General features: G+C 43.4%; 1 protein-coding gene across 8 annotated transcripts in view; it reads left to right on the forward strand.

Annotated features, from left to right (window-relative positions):
* The window catches only part of ptprub (protein tyrosine phosphatase receptor type Ub), a 358,074-nt gene extending 341,890 nt beyond the window's left edge, over window positions 1–16,184 (forward strand). For all 8 annotated transcript variants that reach the window (XM_042314170.1, XM_024402347.2, XM_042314194.1 and 5 more), the window contains 2 exons: window positions 9,931–10,066; window positions 15,938–16,184. In XM_042314170.1, coding sequence (XP_042170104.1) covers window positions 9,931–10,066; window positions 15,938–16,006 — 205 coding nt within the window. In that variant the 3' untranslated portion in view covers window positions 16,007–16,184. The remainder of the gene's footprint in view (window positions 1–9,930; window positions 10,067–15,937) is intronic.
* Window positions 16,185–24,722: the final 8,538 nt, after the last annotated feature.

Genomic DNA, 24,722 nt, shown 5'->3' on the forward strand with positions numbered 1-24,722 from the left:
GGATGATATGTGTGAAATGCTTGATAATGTAGGTGACATCAAAGGGGTATGTTCTGGGTGACCTAAATATTGACTGGCTTTCATCAAACTCAAGAAAAAGCTTCAAACTGTAACCAGTGTCTGCAAACTGGTTCAGGTTATCAGTCAACCTACCAGGGTATTTACAAACAGAACAGGAACTAAATCATACACTTGTATTGACCACATCTTTACTAATGCTGTAGAAATCTGCTCTTTATTTTATTTTTTATTTTTTATTTTACCTTTATTTAACCAGGTAGGCAAGTTGAGAACAAGTTCTCATTTACAATTGCGACCTGGCCAAGATAAAGCAAAGCAGTTCGACAGATACAACGACACAGAGTTACACATGGAGTAAAACAAACATACAGTCAATAATACAGTATAAACAAGTCTATATACAATGTGAGCAAATGAGGTGAGAAGGGAGGTAAAGGCAAAAAAGGCCATGGTGGCAAAGTAAATACAATATAGCAAGTAAAACACTGGAATGGTAGTTTTGCAATGGAAGAATGTGCAAAGTAGAAATAAAAATAATGGGGTGCAAAGGAGCAAAATAAATAAATAAATAAAAATTAAATACAGTTGGGAAAGAGGTAGTTGTTTGGGCTAAATTATAGGTGGGCTATGTACAGGTGCAGTAATCTGTGAGCTGCTCTGACAGTTGGTGCTTAAAGCTAGTGAGGGAGATAAGTGTTTCCAGTTTCAGAGATTTTTGTAGTTCGTTCCAGTCATTGGCAGCAGAGAACTGGAAGGAGAGGCGGCCAAAGAAAGAATTGGTTTTGGGGGTGACTAGAGAGATATACCTGCTGGAGCGTGTGCTACAGGTGGGAGATGCTATGGTGACCAGCGAGCTGAGATAAGGGGGACTTTACCTAGCAGGGTCTTGTAGATGACATGGAGCCAGTGGGTTTGGCGACGAGTATGAAGCGAGGGCCAGCCAACGAGAGCGTACAGGTCGCAATGGTGGGTAGTATATGGGGCTTTGGTGATAAAACGGATTGCACTGTGATAGACTGCATCCAATTTGTTGAGTAGGGTATTGGAGGCTATTTTGTAAATGATCGCCAAAGTCGAGGACTGGTAGGATGGTCAGTTTTACAAGGGTATGTTTGGCAGCATGAGTGAAGGATGCTTTGTTGCAAAATAGGAAGCCAATTCTAGATTTAACTTTGGATTGGAGATGTTTGATATGGGTCTGGAAGGAGAGTTTACAGTCTAACCAGACACCTAAGTATTTGTAGTCGTCCACGTATTCTAAGTCAGAGCCGTCCAGAGTAGTGATGTTGGACAGGCTGGTAGGTGCAGGTAGCGATCGGTTGAAGAGCATGCATTTAGTTTTACTTGTATTTAAGAGCAATTGGAGGCCACGGAAGGAGAGTTGTATGGCATTGAAGCTTGCCTGGAGGGTTGTTAACACAGTGTCCAAAGAAGGGCCGGAAGTATACAGAATGGTGTCGTCTGCGTAGAGGTGGATCAGGGATTCACCAGCAGCAAGAGCGACCTCATTGATGTATACAGAGAAGAGAGTCGGTCCAAGAATTGAACCCTGTGGCACCCCCATAGAGACTGCCAGAGGTCCGGACAGCAGACCCTCCGATTTGACACACTGAACTCTATCAGAGAAGTAGTTGGTGAACCAGGCGAGGCAATTATTTGAGAAACCAAGGCTGTCGAGTCTGCCGATGAGGATGTGGTGATTGACAGAGTCGAAAGCCTTGGCCAGATCAATGAATACGGCTGCACAGTAATGTTTCTTATCGATGGCGGTTAAGATATCGTTTAGGACCTTGAGCGTGGCTGAGGTGCACCCATGACCAGCTCTGAAACCAGATTGCATAGCAGAGAAGGTATGGTGAGATTCGAAATGGTCGGTAATCTGTTTGTTGACTTGGCTTTCGAAGACCTTAGAAAGGCACGGTAGGATAGATATAGGTCTGTAGCAGTTTGGGTCAAGAGTGTCCCCCTTTGAAGAGGGGGATGACCGCAGCTGCTTTCCAATCTTTGGGAATCTCAGACGACACGAAAGAGAGGTTGAACAGGCTAGTAATAGGGGTGGCAACAATTTCGGCAGATAATTTTAGAAAGAAAGGGTCCAGATTGTCTAGCCCGGCTGATTTGTAGGGGTCCAGATTTTGCAGCTCTTTCAGAACATCAGCTGAATGGATTTGGGAGAAGGAGAAATGGGGAAGGCTTGGGCGAGTTGCTGTTGGGGGTGCAGTGCTGTTGTCCGGGGTAGGAGTAGCCAGGTGGAAAGCATGGCCAGCCGTAGAAAAATGCTTTTGAAATTCTCAATTATGGTGGATTTATCATTGGTGACAGTGTTTCCTATCTTCAGTGCAGTGGGCAGCTGGGAGGAGGTGTTCTTATTCTCCATGGACTTTACAGTGTCCCAGAACTTTTTGAGTTAGTGTTGCAGGAAGCAAATTTCTGCTTGAAAAAGCTAGCCTTGGCTTTTCTAACTGCCTGTGTATAATGGTTTCTAGCTTCCCTGAACAGCTGCATATCACGGGGGCTGTTCGATGCTAATGCAGAACGCCATAGGATGTTTTTGTGTTGGTTAAGGGCAGTCAGGTCTGGGGAGAACCAAGGGCTATATCTGTTCCTGGTTCTAAATTTCTTGAATGGGGCATGTTTATTTAAGATGGTTAGGAAGGCATTTTTAAAAAATATCCAGGCATCCTCTACTGACGGGATGAGATCAATATCCTTCCAGGATACCCCGGCCAGGTCGATTAGAAAGGCCTGCTCGCAGAAGTGTTTCAGGGAGCGTTTTACAGTGATGAGTGGAGGTCGTTTGACCGCTGACCCATTACGGATGCAGGCAATGAGGCAGTGATCGCTGAGATCTTGGTTGAAGACAGCAGAGGTGTATTTAGAGGGGAAGTTGGTTAGGATGATATCTATGAGGGTGCCCGTGTTTAAGGCTTTGGGGAGGTACCTGGTAGGTTCATTGATAATTTGTGTGAGATTGAGGGCATCAAGTTTAGATTGTAGGATGGCTGGGGTGTTAAGCATGTTCCAGTTTAGGTCACCTAGCAGCACGAACTCTGAAGATAGATGGGGGGCAATCAGTTCACATATGGTGTCCAGAGCACAGCTGGGGGCAGAGGGTGGTCTATAGCAGGTGGCAACGGTGAGAGACTTGTTTTTAGAGAGGTGGATTTTTAAAAGTAGAAGTTCAAATTGTTTGGGTACAGACCTGGATAGTAGGACAGAACTCTGCAGGCTATCTTTGCAGTAGATTGCAACACCGCCCCCTTTGGCAGTTCTATCTTGTCTGAAAATGTTGTAGTTTGGAATTAAAATTTCTGAATTTTTGGTGGTCTTCCTAAGCCAGGATTCAGACACAGCTAGAACATCCGGGTTGGCTGAGTATGCTAAAGCAGTGAATAGAACAAACTTAGGGAGGAGGCTTCTAATGTTAACATGCATGAAACCAAGGCTATTACGGTCACAGAAGTCATCAAAAGAGAGCGCCTGGGGAATAGGAGTGGAGCTAGGCACTGCAGGGCCTGGATTCACCTCTACATCGCCAGAGGAACATAGGAGGAGTAGAATAAGGGTACGGCTAAAAGCTATGAGAATTGGTCGTCTAGAACGTCTGGAACATAGAGTAAAAGGAGGTTTCTGGGGGCGATAAAATAGCATCAAGGTATAATGTACAGACAAATGTATGGTAGGATGTGAATACAGTGGAGGTAAACCTAGGTATTGAGTGATGAAGAGAGAGATATTGTCTCTAGAAACATCATTGAAACCAGGAGATGTCATTGCATGTGTGGGTGGTGGAACTAATAGGTTGGATAAGGTATAGTGAGCAGGACTAGAGGCTCTACAGTGAAATAAGCCAATAAACACTAACCAGAACAGCAATGGACAAGACATATTGACATTAAGGAGAGGCATGCTTAGTCGAGTGATCAAAAGGGTCCGGTGAGTGGAGAGGTTGGTTGGTGATTTAGACAGCTAGCCAGGCCATCGGTAGCAAGCTAGCATAGGATGGAGGTCTGTTGTTAGCCACCTCTTGCGTTCTGTCAGTAGATTAGTGGGGTTCCGTGTGGTAGAGGGGATTAATCCAAATCACACAACAACAAAAATAAAAACAATAGATATAGTTATAGATGCCCAAGAAGAAAACATAATAATAATAAAAATAAATAAATTGTCCGATTGTCTATTCAGATAGCAGCCGGTAAGATAGCTAACGGTTAGCAGGCCGCAGATGGGCGTTCAGGTAACGTCGCGACGGAGGAGCCAGCCGGATCTCCTTCGGGTAGATAACGTCGGCAGTCCAGTTATGAAGGCCCGGTGGGGCTCCGCGTAGGCAGTAGAACGGGTCCGGATAGGTGACTGCAGCCCAGGAGTGATTGATGGAACTCAGGAGTGATTGACGGAGCTGGCTAGCTCCGGAATAATTGATGTTTGCTCCGGAATCGACGAAGGCCGATAGTCACACGGATAGCAGCTAGCTAGCTGTGAGATCCGGGTATGAATGTCCAGAGAGCAGTCGAAATCCAGGGACATGGAGAGAAATTGGTCCGGTATGTTCCGTTCCGTTCCGAGCCGCGCTGCGCCGTACAGAACTGGCGATAGATTTTCGAGCTAAAGGATAGCTGATGACCACAAACCGTGGTTAGCTGAATACTAACGATTTGCCAGTAAAGGAGCTAACTAGCTTCTGGATTAGCTTCTGGCTAGTTTCAGGCTAGCTTCTTGGAGGATTACAGATTTGAGGTAAATAATACTTTTTTATAAATATAAATTGGTGAGGCGGGTTGCAGGAGAGTGTTTTGAAGATGAGTTGATGGAAAATAAAAATGAAATGTATGTGAAAAAAAGTTGTAAATATGTATATATACAGGACACGACAAGACGAGGACAAAAGACGTCTGAACTGCTATGCCACCTTGGAATGAGTAGTAAGCAGTTAAGGAAAGCAGTATCCAAACCCATCTGATGTAGTGATCATAATACAGTATATCCATATCTCGGGAAAAACAAAGTTCCAAAGACTGGACCTAAAAAAGTGTATGTGATCATACAAGAGGTTTAGCAATGATTCCTATGTTGAAGATGTGAAAATATATGTGTTGGTCTGATGTGTGTAATGAGGAATATCATGACGCTGCACGAAATTGCTTCTTCCTGTTACTGACAAGCATGCAACCATAAAGAAATGGACTGTTAAAAATTCCAAATCCCCATGGAAAGATGATTCATTGAAACACTGTATGGCTCAGAGGAATGAGGCTAAGAGAATAGCAAATAAGTCTGGCAACACAGCAGATTGGCAAACATAGAGTAGCTGAAAGTTTCTCATAAATCCTTCTCCCCTGAATTCTGCAAATTACAAAAAGTACAAGAACAAATTTGTGACTAGTTTCAGGCAACTAGGCGTATGTTGCTTGTCACTACTTCACAGGAGAGCCATTTGAACATAAGCTTTTTTTTAAATGTTTTTGTGCAGAAATGCCTTCTGGAACATGTGAACTTTCATGTGCCTTAATAAGAAACTTGTATGCGATCTGTAAATATGAATAAAATTGTTAAATTATAAACCTAGTTGATTTAGCCACAGAAAAAGTAAGCAACCTTACCGCTAGCCATGATTGGATGAGATAATGAGTGGGCTGCACATGCCAAGAGAAATTCGTATTGGTCTGCCATGTAGCACACTTCTGTCTATTTGTGCTGGTAAGTATGTGTAGCTAATCCTGTCTAACACCGCTTTTTATGTATGTATATATATATCATATTAGATATATTAGATATTATATATATATATATATATATATATATATATATATATATATATATATATCGTATTAGATCTGCAGAATTGTTGCTCTCCACTTTCTGGAGACCCATATTTTGAAATCAGCAGAATTAGAGTATGATAGCTAAGGTGATAGAGAAAACACCTGTCTCCACATTGCATCTTCAAACTAAGGGCAATCATGGCATCCGTGACAGAGAGGAAGAAGCGTCCATCCATGTGTATGGGTAAGATAGTCTAGAGAGCTACATTTTCAGAAATTACACTTTTCTAATTTTGTCAGAAAGTAATTTGCATTTCAAGTTAGAGTACTGTTAGTTAGCTTGCTAGAAAATGTTACATTTATGATCTGTGTAGTAATATTATTCGTATCTCAGAGTCATTTTCTTTAATAGTTATAGCCTAATGTTAGCTATCTAACATTGAACCTGGTTGGTTAGCTACCTCCAGATTCATACAGGGTAGTAAGGTCATGAGTTGGGATTATGGTTCAGTGATTAGCTAGCTAGCTACATGTCATAACAATCGACTCCACTATGCAAGTATCCATTTCAATAGAATGTTAATGATGTCACTGCGACAACTGTTGTTTGACATAGCTGGTAAATTCCCTCTGGCTATCTACTCCGATTTCAGAGCACTCTCGTCTGAGTGTGCCAGAGCACAGAGTAACTGACAAATTTATGAACGCTCAACACCCGTTGAATATGGTCAGTAAACGTTGGGAAAAAAAGCGTAAATTGTTACCAGCAGCACAGTTGCAGTCACCAACCCTCTGGATAACCAAAAAAAACATTTAAACCAGCTCTGCTAGGGCGAGTAAAATGGTCAGAGTGAGCTGTTCTCTCATTTGTGTCTGGAAGTACAGTGGTTGTGTAACCTTTTATTTATCTAGGCAAGTCAGTTAAGAACAAATCTTATTTACAATGACGGCCTACCAGGGAACAGTGGGTAAACTGCCTTGTTCAGAGGCAGAACGACAGACCTTGTTAGCTCGGGGATTCTGGCCCAACACTCTAACCACTAACACACCTGCCGCTCCTTCTTCCTTTAAAAGTTGCATCATACTGCAGCACACATTGCGGTCTGCCGCAGAATTCTATGGCACTTTATTTAATTGTCAGCCATTGTTACCATTAATGCTAGTTAGTGCTAGTTTAACCACCAGAGGGCATCTTGGAGAAGCATTTGATAGCCTTCAATATTGGCTGTACTAGATAATTTAAAACCTTTTTTTGTAAGAACATCGTATATGGGATTGATTTTAAGGGATTTAGCTTAATTAATTTGATTAATATTATGGTGTTTCTAATCCAAGAAAAACAAAACCCTCAGGGTTTCTGTTAGGATGAAACGAAAAATATAGCGCTGTACAACGTGACGGTCGGGAGTAGGCTACAGTACTAAGAGCATAACATTTCAACACCCTAATTGTAGTCTAACCAATACCCAAACGGAGATTCAGTGAAAATAAAAATGTCATTTGTTTATTAGATCAGTCCCCATGCTTGTCTCAGAGCAGTGCGAAACGGTGCTGAAGTACTTGACCACCACTGGAAGCTGCAGTGGAGCGGGTTGAAAGCTTCAAGTTCCTCGGTGTGACTTAAAATGGTCCACACACACTCTCACAGTCACCTCAGGAGGTTGAAATGTTTAACATGGGCTGTTAAATCCTCAAAAAGTTATACAGCTGTACCATTGAGAGCATCTTGACTGGCTGATTACTGCTTGGTATGGCAATAGCACCACCCTAAATCGCATGGCACTACAGAGGGTGGTGTGGACAGCCCAGTACATCACTGGGACCGAGCTCCCTGCCATCCAGGACCTCTATATCAGGCAGCGTGAAAGGAAGGCCGAGAGAATCGTTAAAGACTCCAGCCACCCAAGCCATAGAGACTGTTCTCTCTGCATCTGCACTTGGTACCGGTGCATCAAGTCTGATACCAACAGACTCCTGAACAGCTTCTATCCCCAAGCCATTAGACTGCTAAATAGGTAACTAAATAGCTAACAAAATGGCTACATGGATTATCTGAATAGACCCTTTTATGTTTGCACTGCACACTCACAGGGCCTTACACACTCATGCACACCGACACTTCAAAACACGTACAAACACTCACTTCATCATTTGCTCACACACACATAATATGCACATGCAACTCTGTTTATCATATATCCCGATGCCTAGTCATCTTACCCCTAAAGTGACATACAGTGGGGCAAAAAAAGTATTTAGTCAGCCACCAATTGTGCAAGTTCTCCCACTGAAAAAGATGAGAGGCCTGTAATTTTCATCATAGGTACACTTCAACTATGACAGACAAAATGAGAAAAAAAATCTAGAAAATCACATTGTAGGATTTTTTATGAATTTATTTGCAAATTATGGTGGAAAATAAGTATTTGGTCACCTACAAACAAGAAAGATTTCAGGCTCTCACAGACCTGTAACTTCTTCTTTAAGAGGCTCCTCTGTCCTCCACTCTTTACCTGTATTAATGGCACCTGTTTGAACTTGTTATCAGTATAAAAGACACCTGTCCACAACCTCAAACAGTCACACTCCAAACTCCACTATGGCCAAGACCAAAGAGCTGTCAAAGGACACCAGAAACAAAATTGTAGACCTGCACCAGGCTGGGAAGACTGAATCTGCAATAGGTAAGCAGCTTGGTTTGAAGAAATCAACTGCGGGAGCAATTATTAGGAAATGGAAGACATACAAGACCACTGATAATCTCCCTCGATCTGGGGCTCCACGCAAGATCTCACCCCGTGGGGTCAAAATGATCACAAGAACGGTTAGGAAAAATCCCAGAACCACACGGGGGGACCTAGTGAATGACCTGCAGAGAGCTGGGATCAAAGTAACAAAGCCTACCATCAGTAACACACTATGCCGCCAGGGACTCAAATCCTGCAGTGCCAGACGTGTCCCCCTGCTTAAGCCAGTACATGTCCAGGCCCGTCTGAAGTTTGCTAGAGAGCATTTGGATGATCTAGAAGAAGATTGGGAGAATGTCATATGGTCAGATGAAACCAAAATATAACTTTTTGGTAAATACTCAACTCGTCATGTTTGGAGGACAAAGAATGCTGAGTTGCATCCAAAGAACACCATACCTACTGTGAAGCATGGGGGTGGAAACATCATGCTTTGGGGCTGTTTTTCTGCAAAGGGACCAGGACGACTGATCCGTGTAAAGGAAAGAATGAATGGGGCCATGTATAGTGAGATTTTGAGTGAAAACCTCCTTCCATCAGCAAGGGTATTGGAGATGAAACATGGCTGGGTCTTTCAGCATGACAATGATCCCAAACACATCGCCCGGGCAACGAAGGAGTGGCTTCATAAGAAGCATTTCAAGGTCCTGGAGTGGCCTAGCCAGTCTGCAGATCTCAACCCCATAGAAAATCTTTGGAGGGAGTTGAAAGTCCACGTTGCCCAGCAACAGCCCCAAAACATCACTGCTCTAGAGGAGATCTGCATGGAGGAATGGGCCAAAATACCAGCAACAGTGTGTGAAAACCTTGTGAAGACTTACAGAAAACGTTTGATCTCTGTCATTGCCAATAAAGGGTATATAACAAAGTATTGAGATAAACTTTTGTTATTGACCAAATACTTATTTTCCACCATAATTTGCAAATAAATTCATTAAAAATCCTACAATGTGATTTTCTGGATTTATTTTCCTCATTTTGTCTGTCATAGTTGAAGTGTACCTATGATGAAAATTACAGGCCTCTCTCATCTTTTTAAGTGGGAGAACTTGCACAATTGGTGGCTGACTAAATATTTTTTTTCCCCACTGTATGTGATACGTGGTTGGGATATGACTGTGATATGTGATTCTCGCCTGGCTATCTTAAGATGAATGCACTAGCTATGGGCCACTCTGGATGGGAGCGTCTGCTGAATGGATCAATTGTAATGTAAATGTAGTGCTGCTATGTATATTTATGTATATTATGTATTTTATCTGTTATGTTTCCTGTATGGACCCCAGGAAGAGTAGGGCAGCAGCTAATTGGAGATCCTAATGAATACAAAAATCCTAGCATCTTAACACTGAAGGTTGTGTTTCAACTCTCCCTTCTAACAACTCTTCCCTGTCTTATAGGAGCGGCGGTGGGCGCAGTGGGACATTCTGTGCCAGCACCATCCTGCTGGAGATGATCCAGTACCAGAACATGGTGGACATCTTCTACTCCGTCAAGACGCTCCGCAACTCCAAACCCAACATGGTGGAGTCACTGGTAGGTGCAGTGGAGCTGACCGGCTGCAATTTAGTTTTGCAGTATTTTAGCGATGACTATGAATGTGTCTGCCTTAGTTTAATCTGATTTGTATTATTATATCCAGTATTATCAATTATATTTGTATTCAATCAATTGGGGAGGGGGGGATTCCGTCCTGGGTTAAGCGCGACATCAATGGAACGTCTACTTAATTATTTTCCGATGGAAATAGCACCGTTCTCCATGCACTCTAATTCACAACTTGATAAGATCTATTGATAAGAGCTAGGTAAATGAGTAATCCGTTTGGATAAGGTGATTGTAAATATAAATTAGACTTATTTTAGATCTATTTTATCTTATGATCGCCGGATACAAATGTGAAACCAGTCATATGGCAGCAAACTGAAGCATGTCAACATATCAACTTTCCCAGAGTAAAGTTTATGAAAGGCTGTGCCATTATGCAGAATTTAAATTGAATGTATGGCCTTTTAACTTTGCAGGGCACTTTCAAATGTCATAATTATAGGCTACCCCGACTTTCTCTGTCTCATGTTAAATTTCAGTATCGACAGTAGGCCTTAAACCACACATATTCAGCGACCAATAAAATGTTATTTCATTTGCTTTACTGTTAGTTCCCTACAGTTGATATAGCCTATATTATTACATTTAATTACATTGTTTTGTTTACCTTCATTTACTTCCTCTGTAAATGCTTCACGGCCGTTCGGTTGTTGCTGAGGATCATTACTAACAGTTGATAATATTTAAAAAAGACATGTAGGCTAACTAAATCATTATGAAGCAGAGCACAGACCAAGCCGAAGCAGTTTGAACCCGACAGACACGTGGCGCAATACTTGGCCTTGTTATCACACAGTTCTAGGGTTAATGCAGGCAACAGACGATATTCTCCCTATTTTAATTGTATGTACACTAATCTTCCAACATTACCATGGGTTGAAGAACTGAATGTGGCAATTTTCAGAATGACTCAAACCACTGTTTTCTTTTTTCGTGCATAAAGGCTCTCCAAACCTGGTTTTATGATTCATAAATACTTTCCTAAACCTAAATAATCTACAAGATCAGTGTATTTTTTTAATCTACCAATTGGTGCTGAAATGGAGACGAATATGCAAATATTTAGAAGGCATTCTTTCATTGATCCCTCATATTCTGAACCTGTTTTTTCGATATATTCTGTCTGTCTACAAAATTCTAACTATACTGAACACAAATCTAAATGCAACATGTGAAGTGTATGTACCATACGCATAAATTCAATTTTCCTCAAAAATGTTGTGCACAAATTTGTTTACATTCCTGTTAGTGAGCATTTCTCTTTTGCCAAGATAATCCATCCACCTTAAAGGTGTGGCATATCAAGAATCTGATTAAAGAGCACAATCATTACAAATGTGCATCTTGTGCTGGGGACAATAAAAGGCCACTCGAAAATGTGCCGTTTTGTCACACAGCACAATGACACAGATGTCTCAAGTTTTGAGGGAGAGTGCAATTGGCATGCTGACTGCAGGAACGTCCACCAGTGTTGTTGCCAGAGAATTTAATGTTAATGTATGTACCATTAGCCGCCTCCAACGTCGTTTTAGAGAATTTGGCAGTACGTCCAACTGCCTCACAATAGCAGACCATGTGTAACCACGGCAGCCCAGGACCTCCACATCCGGCTTCTTTATGTGTGGGATCGTCTGAGACCAGCCATCCGGACAGCTGCTGAAACTGAGGAGTATTTCTGTCTGTAATAAATCCCTTTTGTGGGGAAAAACGTATTCTGATTGGCTGGGCCTGGCTCCCCAGTGGGTGGGCCTACGCCCATCCATGGCTGCGCCCCTGCCCAGTCAAAGTACTTCCGGCGCCGACAGAGATGGCCGCCTCGCTTCGCGTTCCTAGGAAACTATGCAGTTTTTTGTTTTTTTACGTGTTATTTCTTACACTAGTACCCCAGGTCATCTTAGGTTTCTTTACATACAGCCGACAAGAACTACTGAATATAAGATCAGCGTCAACTCACCATCAGTACGACCAAGAATATGTTTTTCGCGACGCGGATCCTGTGTTCTGCCTTACAACCAGTGTAACCGAGTGGATCACATGCAGCGACCAAAAAAAAAACGACTCAGAAAAAGAGGGAAACGAAGCGGTCTTCTGGTCAGACTCCGGAGACGGGCACATCGTGCACCACTCCCTAGCATTCTTCTTGCCAATGTCCAGTCTCTTGACAACAAGGTTGATGAAATCCGAGCAAGGGTAGCATTCCAGAGGGACATCAGAGACTGTAACGTTCTCTGCTTCACGGAAACATGGCTAACTGGAGAGACGCAATCCGAAGCGGTGCAGCCAGCGGGTTTCTCCACGCATCGCGCCGACAGAAACAAACATCTTTCTGGTAAGAAGAGGGGCGGGGCGTATGTCTTATGGCCAACGTGACATGGTGTGATGAAAGAAACATACAGGAACTCAAATCCTTCTGTTCACCTGATTTAGAATTCCTCACAATCAAATGTAGACCGCATTATCTACCAAGAGAATTCTCTTCGATTATAATCACAGCCGTATATATCCCCCCAAGCAGACACATCGATGGCTCTGAACGAACTTTATTTAACTCTCTGCAAACTGGAAACGATTTATCCGGAGGCTGCATTCATTGTAGCTGGGGATTTTAACAAGGCTAATCTGAAAACAAGACTCCCTAAATTTTATCAGCATATCGATTGCGCAACCAGGGGTGGAAAGACCCTGGATCATTGTTACTCTAACTTCCGCGACGCATATAAGGCCCTGCCCCGCCCCCTTTCGGAAAAGCTGACCACGACTCCATTTTGTTGATCCCTGCCTACAGACAGAAACTAAAACAAGAAGCTCCCACGCTGAGGTCTGTCCAACGCTGGTCCGACCAAGCTGACTCCACACTCCAAGACTGCTTCCATCACGTGGACTGGGAGATGTTTCGTATTGCGTCAGACAACAACATTGACGAATACGCTGATACGGTGTGCGAGTTCATTAGAACGTGCGTTGAAGATGTCGTTCCCATAGCAACGATTAAAACATTCCCTAACCAGAAACCGTGGATTGATGGCAGCATTCGTGTGAAACTGAAGGCACGAACCACTGCTTTTAATCAGGGCAAGGTGTCTGGTAACATGGCTGAATACAAACAGTGCAGCTATTCCCTCCGCAAGGCTATCAAACAAGCTAAGCGCCAGTACAGAGACAAAGTAGAATCTCAATTCAACGGCTCAGACACAAGAGGTATGTGGCAGGGTCTACAGTCAATCACGGACTACAGGAAGAAACCCAGCCCAGTCACGGACCAGGATGTCTTGCTCCCAGGCAGACTAAATAACTTTTTGCCCGCTTTGAGGACAATACAGTGCCACTGACACGGCCTGCAACGGAAACATGCGGTCTCTCCTTCACTGCAGCCGAAGTGAGTAAGACATTTAAACGTGTTAACCCTCGCAAGGCTGCAGGCCCAGACGGCATCCCCAGCCACGCCCTCAGAGCATGCGCAGACCAGCTGGCCGGTGTGTTCACGGACATATTCAATCAATCCCTATACCAGTCTGCTGTTCCCACATGCTTCAAGAGGGCCACCATTGTTCCTGTTCCCAAGAAAGCTAAGGTAACTGAGCTAAACGACTACCGCCCGTAGCACTCACATCCGTCATCATGAAGTGCTTTGAGAGACTAGTCAAGGACCATATCACCTCCACCCTACCTGACACCCTTGACCCACTCCAATTTGCTTACCGCCCAAATAGGTCCACAGACGATGCAATCTCAACCACACTGCACACTGCCCTAACCCATCTGGACAAGAGGAATACCTATGTGAGAATGCTGTTCATCGACTACAGCTCGGCATTCAACACCATAGTACCCTCCAAGCTCGTCATCAAGCTCGAGACCCTGGGTCTCGACCCCGCCCTGTGCAACTGGGTACTGGACTTCCTGACGGGCCGCCCCCAGGTGGTGAGGGTAGGCAACAACATCTCCTCCCCGCTGATCCTCAACACTGGGGCCCCACAAGGGTGCGTTCTGAGCCCTCTCCTGTACTCCCTGTTCACCCACGACTGCGTGGGCCATGCACGCCTCCAACTCAATCATCAAGTTTGCGGACGACACAACAGTGGTAGGCTTGATTACCAACAACGACGAGACGGCCTACAGGGAGGAGGTGAGGGCCCTCGGAGTGTGGTGTCAGGAAAATAACCTCACACTCAACGTCAACAAAACTAAGGAGATGATTGTGGACTTCAGGAAACAGCAGAGGGAACACCCCCATCCACATCGATGGAACAGTAGTGGAGAGGGTAGCAAGTTTTAAGTTCCTCGGCATACACATCACAGACAAACTGAATTGGTCCACTCACACAGACAGCATCGTGAGGAAGGCGCAGCAGCGCCTCTTCAACCTCAGGAGGCTGAAGAAATTCGGCTTGTCACCAAAAGCACTCACAAACTTCTACAGATGCACAATCGAGAGCATCCTGGCGGGCTGTATCACCGCCTGGTATGGCAACTGCACCGCCCTCAACCGTAAGGCTCTCCAGAGGGTAGTGAGGTCTGCACAAGCATCACCGGGGGCAAACTACCTGCCCTCCAGGACACCTACACCACCCGATGCTACAGGAAGGCCATAAAGATCATCAAGGACATCAACCACCCGAGCCACTGCCTGTTCACCCCGCTGCCATCCAGAAGGCGAGGTCAGTACAGGTGCATCAAAGCTGGGACCGAGAGACTGAAAAACAGCTTCTATCTCAAGGCCATCAGACTGTTAAACAGCCACCACTAACATTGAGTGGCTACTGCCAACACACTGTCAATGACACTGACTCTACTCCAGCCACTTTAATCATGGGAATCGATGGGAAATGATGTAAATATATCACTAGCCACTTTAAACAATGCTACCTTATATAATGTTACTTACCCTACATTGTTCATCTCATATGCATACGTTGATACTGTACTCTATATCATCGACTGCATCCTTATGTAATACATGTATTACTAGCCACTTTAACTATGCCACTTGGTTTACATACTTATCTCATATGTATATACTGTACTCTCGATATCATCTACTGTATCTTGCCTATGCTGCTCTGTACCATCACTCATTCATATATCCTTATGTACATATTCTTTATCCCCTTACACTGTGTATAAGACAGTAGTTTTTTTGGAATTGTTAGTTAGATTACTTGCTCGTTATTACTGCATTGTCGGAACTAGAAGCACAAGCATTTCGCTACACTCGCATTAACATCTGCTAACCATGTGTATGTGACAAATAAAATTTGATTTGATTTGATGTGAAATCCATAGATTAGGGTCCCAGGAATTTATTTAAATTGACCGATTTCCTTATGACCTGTAACTCAGTAAAATCTTTGAAATTGTTGCATGTTGCGTTTATATATTTTTTTGTTCCGCATAAAAGGAGCACCATATTTAACGGGATGATTTAAGATACTGTAAATGTACTGAAAGCCCTATTGAATGAAAACTCGATGAGAAAATCTGTTGCCCAGCAAGTGGGAGGGTTTTCAGCAATTGAATTCCATTTATTCAGTGTGCAAGGTAGCCACACCTGCAGAGCGCGTTACTTGAATGAAAAAGGTAAGTCTGAATACCAAATACTGCGAAGTGGTTGGGAAAGGCATCGGGATCGGGCCCAAGATTAAATTACATTTCAATTCAAGACTTAAAAAGTTACCATTATTGAAGCTTTTTCAATTGTTAAGTTCCTGAGTTGGATTTGAAATGGATTTGAGCCTAACCCTACATATCACTACCATTGCTGGTTTATGTAACTAATGCATGTTTGTGTGTTTTCTGCAGGACCAGTACCGATTCTGCTACGACCTTATCCTGGAGTACTTGGACTGCATAGAAGATAGCATGAGATAGCAATGTTCCGTAGCTGGTGCATCTCGTGGGCTGTGACCGCTGACTGGGTTACAAACCCTGTGACCCCCTCAACATTTACTTTACTGTTTGGATTAATGGGCCTAAACTGTTGTGAAGGACAACAATAGAAAAAAATAAAAAAGGGGTAAGTGCTCCTCACTTTTAACCCTTAAAAGTATAGCTGTGGTTTTGTTCATTTTATTGTTGACGTTGTTGTTGTTTTAATTTCTGATACTTTCAGCTTCGTTTTTGTGCGTTTTTGGTCTTTGCCTCTACTGGAACTCTTTTGTGCGAAATGTTTTATTGTCGTCAATGATGGAGAAACATGAGAGAGTACAAAGTACCTGTGGAGAGGTCGCCCTGCCTTTCATAATTTTCTTCAAACATGAATGGCCTGGACAGTTTGTCTTGCTAAAAACAGAATTTGACTCTCTGCATGAAAGTGTTCCAGGTTTCTCCAAGAGCCACAGCAACTGCAGTGTACTGTGGTGAATAAAAGATATCTCTACCACAAACTGCCTTACCGTTCCCTAACACTGGGGAATATATAGTACAACTCAATGGAAGGATTTCAATGGGCTACATGAACAACAATGCTTTGTGTAACACATATGGCAGTGCTATGATAAATAGATGAGTCATTGAGACATAGGAGGATGAAGTACAATTTGATGTGTTTGCCGCTTTTTGTGATGGGCCATCCTGGTATGTCATAAGACTGATCCAATTCCCATCAAAAGGGATGCCTAACCTGTCACTTAATTTAATCGTGCCAATCCCACAGACTGACTTGAATCCTGTCTTCCATGTGTTCTACTCCTTCATGTTGATACATGTATAGTGCATTCTGAAAGTATTCAGACCCCTTGACTTTTTCCACATTTTATTCTGTTACAGCCTTATTCTAACATGGATTACAATTTTCCCCCTCATCAATCTACACACAATACCCCATAAAGACAAAGCAAAAACAGTAAAAAAATATATTTTTGCCAAACGGAAATACCTTATTTACAGACCCTTTGCTAACATCCTTGGGATGTTTCTACAACTTCATTGGAGTCCACCTGTGGTAAATTCAATTGATTAGACATGATTTCGAAAGGCACACACCTGTCTATATAAGGTCCCACAGTTGACAGTGCATTACAGAGCAAAAACCAAGCCATGAGATCGAAGGATTTGTCCGTATAGCTCGCAGACAGGATTGTGTCGAGGCACAGATCTGGGGAAGGGTACCAAAACATTCATGCAGCATTGAAGGTCATCATTCTTAAATGGAAGAAGTTTGGAACCATCAAGACTTTTCCTAGGGCTGGCCGGCCAAACTGGGGAGAAGGGCCTTTGTCTGGGAGGTGACCAAGAACCCAATGGTCACTCTGACAGAGCTCCAGAGTTCCTCTGTGGAGATGGGAGAACCTTCCAGAAGGACAACCATCTCTGCAGCTTTCCACCAATCGGGCATCTATGGTAGAGTGGCCAGACGGAAGCCACTCCTCAGTAAAAGGCACATGACAGCCCGCTTGGAGTTTGTCAAAGGCACCTAAAGACTCTCAGGCCCTGAAAAACAAGATTCTCTGGTCTAATGAAACCAAGATTGAACTCTTTGACCTGAATGCGAAGCGTAGCATCTGGGGTAACCTGGCACCATCCCTACGGTGAAGCATGGTGGTGGCAGCATAATGCTGTGGGGATGTTTTTCAGTGGCAGGTACTGGGACACTAGTCAGGATCGCGGGAAAGATTAACGGAGCAAAGTACAGAGATTCTTGATGAAATCCTGCTCCAGAGCGTTCACCTCAGACTGGGGTGAAGGTTTAGCTTCCATCAGGACAACGACCCTAACCAAACAGCCAAGACAGCGCAGGAGTAGCTCCTGGGACAAGTCTCTTGATGTTCTTGAGTGGCCCAGCCAGAGCCCTGACTTGAACCCGATCGAACATCTCTGGAGACACCTGAAAATAGCTGAATGGGAGAAACTCCCCAAATACAGGTGTGCCTAGCTTTTAGCTTCATACATAAGAAGACTCAAGTCTGTAATCGCTGCAAAAGGTGCTTCAACAAAGTACTGAGTAAAGGGTCTGAATACTTATGTAAATGTAATATTTCAGTGTTTTATTTGTAATCAATTTACAAAAATGTCTAAAACCTGTTTTTGCTTTGTCATTATGGTGTATTGTGTTTAGATTGGAGAGGGGGAAAAAACAAATGAATCCCTTTTAGAATAAGGCTGTAACAAAATATTGAAAAAGTCAGGGGGTCTAAATACTTTCCGAAGCCACTGTATTGGTAAAGCCACTGTTCTAAATGTGTAGGTGTACAATATGATGATCCCCTTATGCAGTGGTCTTGAAAGCAGTGCAGTTGTACAGATAGATTTAAGAGGCCGAGTCATTAGAGAAAGATGTATAAGACATGTAAAGAGTTAAAACTGCCACTTTTTCTGTGACCACTTGTCTATATGGGCAGTCCTTGTAGGACATATATGTTATCTATCATTTGATGTGGTTTGACTCCCAGATAGGAATCCCTAAAGGGAATACAATTGAAGAGATACTCAAATACAGTTAAATCTAAATTGGACCAAGCTTCATAAATGTGCTCTTACTTTTTGTGTACCATAGTGCATTTATCTACCATGTTAGTCAAGTCGATAAGTACTGTACGGTGTATGCCACACATCTAATTTGTCCAATATGTTTTACTGTGCTGGGGACTCCATTGATGTTCACACCATGCTCAGTAGTTATAATGAAATAAACGGGGGGAGTGGAAAACCTGGTTTTCCCCAATATGGACCTTGTTCCACAATATAGACTGGTGTAGCTAACCCATTAGACCCTGTCTGTATGAAAATACACAGCTCGTATATGCATGTTGGAATGTGTAGCCTATTATATGATCTGTCCTGAGACCCTGATCCCAAATTAAATGAAAAGTGCCCATAACCCATAGAACACTAACATGAAGCAAATCCCCTTTGGGATTTTAAATATAACATTTCGTGGCTAAATCAAGGGTCAGTAAACCAGTATTGCAGTCTCTACTAATGCCCACTAAGTGAGAACATAAGCAGTTTGCTTTTTCTGCAGATGATTTCAGGGTCTTACTGTGCTATAATGGTGGTGCAAATGTCACTCCTATTGACCAGGAGTTTCTGGGACCTTACAATGAGTGGTATTCACCCCAACCACAGCAGCTAAGACAGACCCAGTCCCTGCTGGTTCTTAAATCCACGGTCTGGTCAAAGCACCAGGATGGAGGGAAGTAGAGAAAGAGACAGTATTCCAGACCCCAACAGGGTCTTAAAATCTGACAGTTATATGCATATTTTTCATGCAAAACTGGATTAGAAAAATGTTAAGGTTTGCTAGTGCAGTGCTTCCTGGGTTCTGTTGGGCACTTCATGTACAAAAGGCAACATTGCTCGTCTTTGGAATCCCTGGAGTACAAAAGAAAGTGCCTGGACACTTACTTGAGGTTTGAGAGTATACGTGTACATATCGATGTATATTTACTGTATGTTCTGTGAATAATTCCTATCTGTTTGCCCAGAGTAAAGATGTACAGTAAGTGACCACAAAGCTGAATGTACTGTACATGACCATCATTCTAGTCCCATCTATACTTGTTTCTAACTTGCATCTTTTGTCCTGATCTTGTCTACATTCTGTTTGTGCCCACATTTTGTGACCAGTGTAGACGAACAAAAGACACATTGTGAATCAGATCCTCCTGCCCACCGCAGGAGGTAGTCAGACACAATCTATCTGTAACAGAGAAACCATTTAAATCATAATTATTCATCAATCAAATGTATTTATGATGCCCTATTTACATCAGCTTATGTCACAAAGCACTGTAGAGAAACCCAGCCTAAAACCCCAAACAGCAAGCAATGCAGATATAGAGCTGGGCCAGGTGGAGATTATAACAGAACATGGCCAAGATGTTCGAACGTTCATAGATGACCAGCACGGTCAGATAATAATAATCACAGTGGTTGGTCAGCAGGTCAGCACCTCAGGAAAAAATCTCAGTTGACTTTTCATAGCCGATCATTCAGAGTTAGAGACAGCAGGTGCGGTAGAGAGTGAGTCCAAAACAGAAGAACCAGGACAAGGTAGCACATCCAGTGAACAGGTCAGGGTTCCATAGCCGTAAGCAGAACAGTTGAAACTGGAGCAGCAGCATGACCAGGTGGACTGGGGACAGCAAGGAGTCATCAGGCCATCAGGCCAGGTCCTGAGGCATAGTCCTAGGGCTCATGTCCTCCTAGTGAAGAGAGAGAGAAAGAGAGAGAGAATTAGAGGGAGCATACTTAAATTCACACAGGACACTGGATAAGACAGGAGAAATCCTCCAGATATAACAGACTGACTCTAGCCCCCCGACAAAAACTATTGCAGCATAAATACTGGAGGTTGAGACAGGAGGGGTCGGGAGACACAGTGACCCTGTCCGACGATACCCCCGGACAGGGCCAAACAGGCAGGATATAACCCCACCCACTTTGCTAAAGCACAGCCCCCACACCACTAGAGGGATATCTTCAACCACCGACCTACTACCCTGAGACAAGGCCGAGTATAGCCCACGAAGATGTCCCCCACTTCATGAACCCGAGGGAGGCGCCAACCCGGTCAGGAAGATCACGTAAGTGACTCAACCCACTCAAGTGACGCTTCCCTTCTAGGGACGGCATGGAATAGCGCCAGTAACTGAGCCCCCGTAATAGGGTTTGATGTTAGAGAATCCCAGTGGAGAGAAGGGAACCAGCCAGGCAGAGACAGCAAGGGTGGTTTGTTGGTCCAGTGCCTTTTCGTTCACCTTCACACCCCTGGGCCAGATTACACTCAATCATAGGACCTACTGAAGAGATGAGTTTTCAATAAAGAGTTAATGGGCGAGACTGAGTCTGCGCCTCTCACAAGGATCGGCAGACCATTCCATAAAAATGGAGCTCTATAGAAGAAAGCCCTGCCTCCAGCTGTTTACTTAGAAATTCTAGGGACAGTAAGGAGGCCTGCGTCTTGTGACCGTAGCGTACCTGTAGGTATGTACGGCAGGACCAAATCGTTAAGATAGATAGGAGCAAGCCCATGTAATGCTTTGTAGGTTAGGAGTAAAACCTTGAAATCAGCCCTATGCTTAACAGGAAGCCAGTGTAGAGAAGCTAGCACTGGAGTAATATGATCAAAGTTTTTCGTTCTAGTCAAGATTCTAGCAGCCGTGTTTAGCACTAACTGAGGTTTATTTAGTGCTTTATCCTAGTAGCCAGAAAGTAGAGCATTGCAGTAGTCTAATCTAGAAGTGACAAAAGAAGGGATACATTTTTATGCATTTTTGGAAAGAAAGTTTTCGATTTTTGCGATGTTACGAAGATCTATCCTTGAAATATTTTTGACGTGTTCGTCAAAAGAGAGATCAGGGTCCAGAGTAACGTCGAGGTCCATCAAGATTAATTAACAGAAGATATCTTTGTTTCTTGGGACCTAGAACAAGCATCTCTGTTTTGTCCGAGTTTAAAAGTAAAAAATGTGCTGCCATCCACTTCCTTATGTCTGAAACCCCAATTTTTTCAGTTTCATCGAACTGTACAACTATGTATCGTCCATATAGCTTTGTTTCCAAATGAGATTACCAAGAGGTATATAGTGAATAACAATGATGGTCCTAAAACAGAACCTTGAGGAACACCGACATTTACAGTTGATTTGCCAGAAGACAAACCATCCACAGAGAGAAACTGATATCTTTCTGATAGATAAGATCTAAATCAGGCCAGAAATTGTCCATGTAGACCAATTTGGGTTTACAATCTCTCTGGATGGAATGTGGGGATTGATGGTATCAAAAGAATGTGGTGATCGATGGCATCAAAAGCAGGTCTAGGAGCACGAGGACAGATGCAGAGCCTTGGTCTGACGCTATTAAAAGGTAATTTACCACCTTCATGAGTGCAGTCTCAGTGCTATGATTGGGTCTAAAACCAGACTGAAGCGTTTCGTATAGATTGTTTGTCTTTCGGAAGGCAGTGAGTTGCTTTGCAACAGATTTTTAATTTCTTTTGAGAGGAATGGGTGATTCGATATAGGCCGATTAGTTTTTAAAAATATTTTCTGGGTCATGGTTTGGCTTTTTCAAGAGAGGCTTTATTACTGCCACGTTTAGTGAATTTGGTACACATCTGGTGGATAGGGAGCCGTTTATTAGTTTATTATGTTCAACATAGGAGGGCCAAGCACAGGAAGCAGCTCTTTCAGTAGTTTAGTTTGAATAGGATCCAGTATGCAGCTTGAAGGTTTAGAGCCAAGACTATTTTCATTCATGTGTCAAGAGATATAGTATATAAAAAAACTTGAATGTCTCCCTTGATCCTAGGTCTTGGCAGTGTTGTGCAGACTCAGGACAACTGAGCTTTGGAGAGATGCGAAGATTTAAAGAGGAGTCCGTAATTTGCTTTCTAATGATCATGATCTTTTTGTCAAAGAAGTTCATGAATTTCTCACTGCTGAAGTGAAAGCCATCCCATCCTCCCTCTCTAGCTTTCCGACAGTATCAAAAATACATTTTGGATTGTTCTTATTCTCCTCAATTAAGTTGGAATAATAGGATGATCGAGCAGCAGTGCTCTTCGATACTGCACGGTACTGTCTTTCCAAGCGAGTCGGGAAGACTTCCAGTTTGGTGTAGCGCCATTTCCGTTCCAATTTTCTGGAAGCTTGCTTCAGAGATCGGGTATTTTCTGTATACCAGGTAGATTCTTATGACAAATGTTTTTTGTTTTTGGGGTGCCACTGCATCTAGGGTATTACGCAAGATTAAATGTAGTTCCTCCGTTAGGTGGTTAACTGATTTTTGTTCTCTGACGTCCTTGGGTAGGTGGAGGGAGTCTGGAAGGGCATCTAGGAGTCTTTGGTTTGTCCGAGAATTTATAGCACGGCTTTTGATGATCGTTGGTTGGGGTCTGAGCAGATTTTTTGTTGCAATTGCACACGTAAGAAAATGGTGGTCCGATAGTCCAGGATTATGAGGAAAAACATTAAGATCCACAATATTTATTCCACAGGAAAGACTTTTGGAGTGGGTCTGTGGACTTTTCCATGTGAATATTACCTGCCATGACAACAAGGTCCGATAGGAATTCAGGGAACTCAGTGAGGAACACTGTATACAGCCCAGGAGGCCTGTAAATAGTAGCCATAAAAAGTGATTGAGCAGGCTGCATAGATTTCATGACTTGAAGCTCAAAGGACAAAAACGCACATTTTCTTTTTGTATATTGAAATTTGTAAATGTTAGCAACACCTCCGCTTTTGTGGGATGCGTGGACGATATGGTCACTAGTGTAACCAGGAGGAGAGGCCTCATTTAACACAGTAAATTCATCAGGAACAAGCCATGTTTCAGTCAGGCCAATCACATCAAGATTATGATCAGTGGTTAGTTCATTGGCTATAACTTCCTTGGAAGTGAGGGGTCTAACATTAAGTAGCCCTATTTTGAGATGAGATATCACAATCTCTTTCAATAATGACAGGAATGGAGGAGGTCTTTAATTCCAGTGAGATTGCTAAGGCGAACACCACCATGTTTAGTTTTACCCAACCTAGATCGAGGCACAGACACAGTCTCAATGGGGATAGCTGAGCTGACTACACTGACTATGCTAGTGGCTGACTCCAGTAAGCTGGCAGGGTGGCTAACAGCCTGCTGCCTGGCCTCCACCCTATCTCATTGTGGAGTTAGAGCCCTGTTAATAGATAAGAGGAGAGCACCCCTCCAGCTAGGATGGAGTCAGTCACTTCTCAGCAGGCCAGGCTTGGTCCTGTTTGTGGGTGAGTCCCAGAAAGAGGGCCAATTATCTACAAATTCAATCTTTGGGAGGGACAAACAGTTTTCAACCAGCGATTGAGTTGTGAGACCCTGCTGTAGAGCTCATCACTCCCCCTAACTGGGAGGGGGCCAGAGACAATTACTCGATACCGACACATCTTTCTAGCTGATTTACATGCTGAAGCTATGTTGTGCTTGGTGACCTGTAACTGTTTCATCCTAGCATCATTGGTGCCGACGTGGATAACAATATCCCTATACTCACCAGTTTTAGCCTTAGCCAGCACCATCTTCAGATTAGCCTTAACGTCGGTAGCCCTGCCCCCTGGTAAACAGTGTTTGATTTCTGGATGATTAATTTTTAAGTCTAATACTGCAGGTAATGGAGTCGCCAATGACTTGGGTGTTCAATTTGTTAGAGCTAATGGTGGGAGGCTTCGGCGTCTAAGACTCCGTAACCGGTGGAGGAGAGACAAAAGAATACTCGTACTCTGACTCCGACTCGTTGATTAATGGGGAGAACCGTTTGAAAGTTTCTGTCGGCTGAATGAGCGACAGCGGTTGAGCATTCCTACAGCATTTCCTTCCAGAAGCCATGAGAAAATTGTCGAACTGCGGGGATTGTGTGAGGGGATTCATGCTACTATCTGTACTTATTGATGGCACAGAAGCTGTTTCATACTTTCCTACACTTAAATTAACCTTGCCTAACAGTTGCGTCTGAAGCTGGGCTTGCAGCACGGCTATCCTCGCCGTTCTCCTGTATATTATGAGTACAGCGACTGCAATTAGAAGGCATCACGTTAATGTTACTGCTTAGCTTCGGCTGGTGGAAGTTGTGTAGACCATGTCCAGATAAAGTGTCCTGGGTGGAAAAA

This window comes from Oncorhynchus tshawytscha, linkage group LG03 (assembly GCF_018296145.1).
Source record: "Oncorhynchus tshawytscha isolate Ot180627B linkage group LG03, Otsh_v2.0, whole genome shotgun sequence".
NCBI lineage: Eukaryota > Metazoa > Chordata > Actinopteri > Salmoniformes > Salmonidae > Oncorhynchus > Oncorhynchus tshawytscha.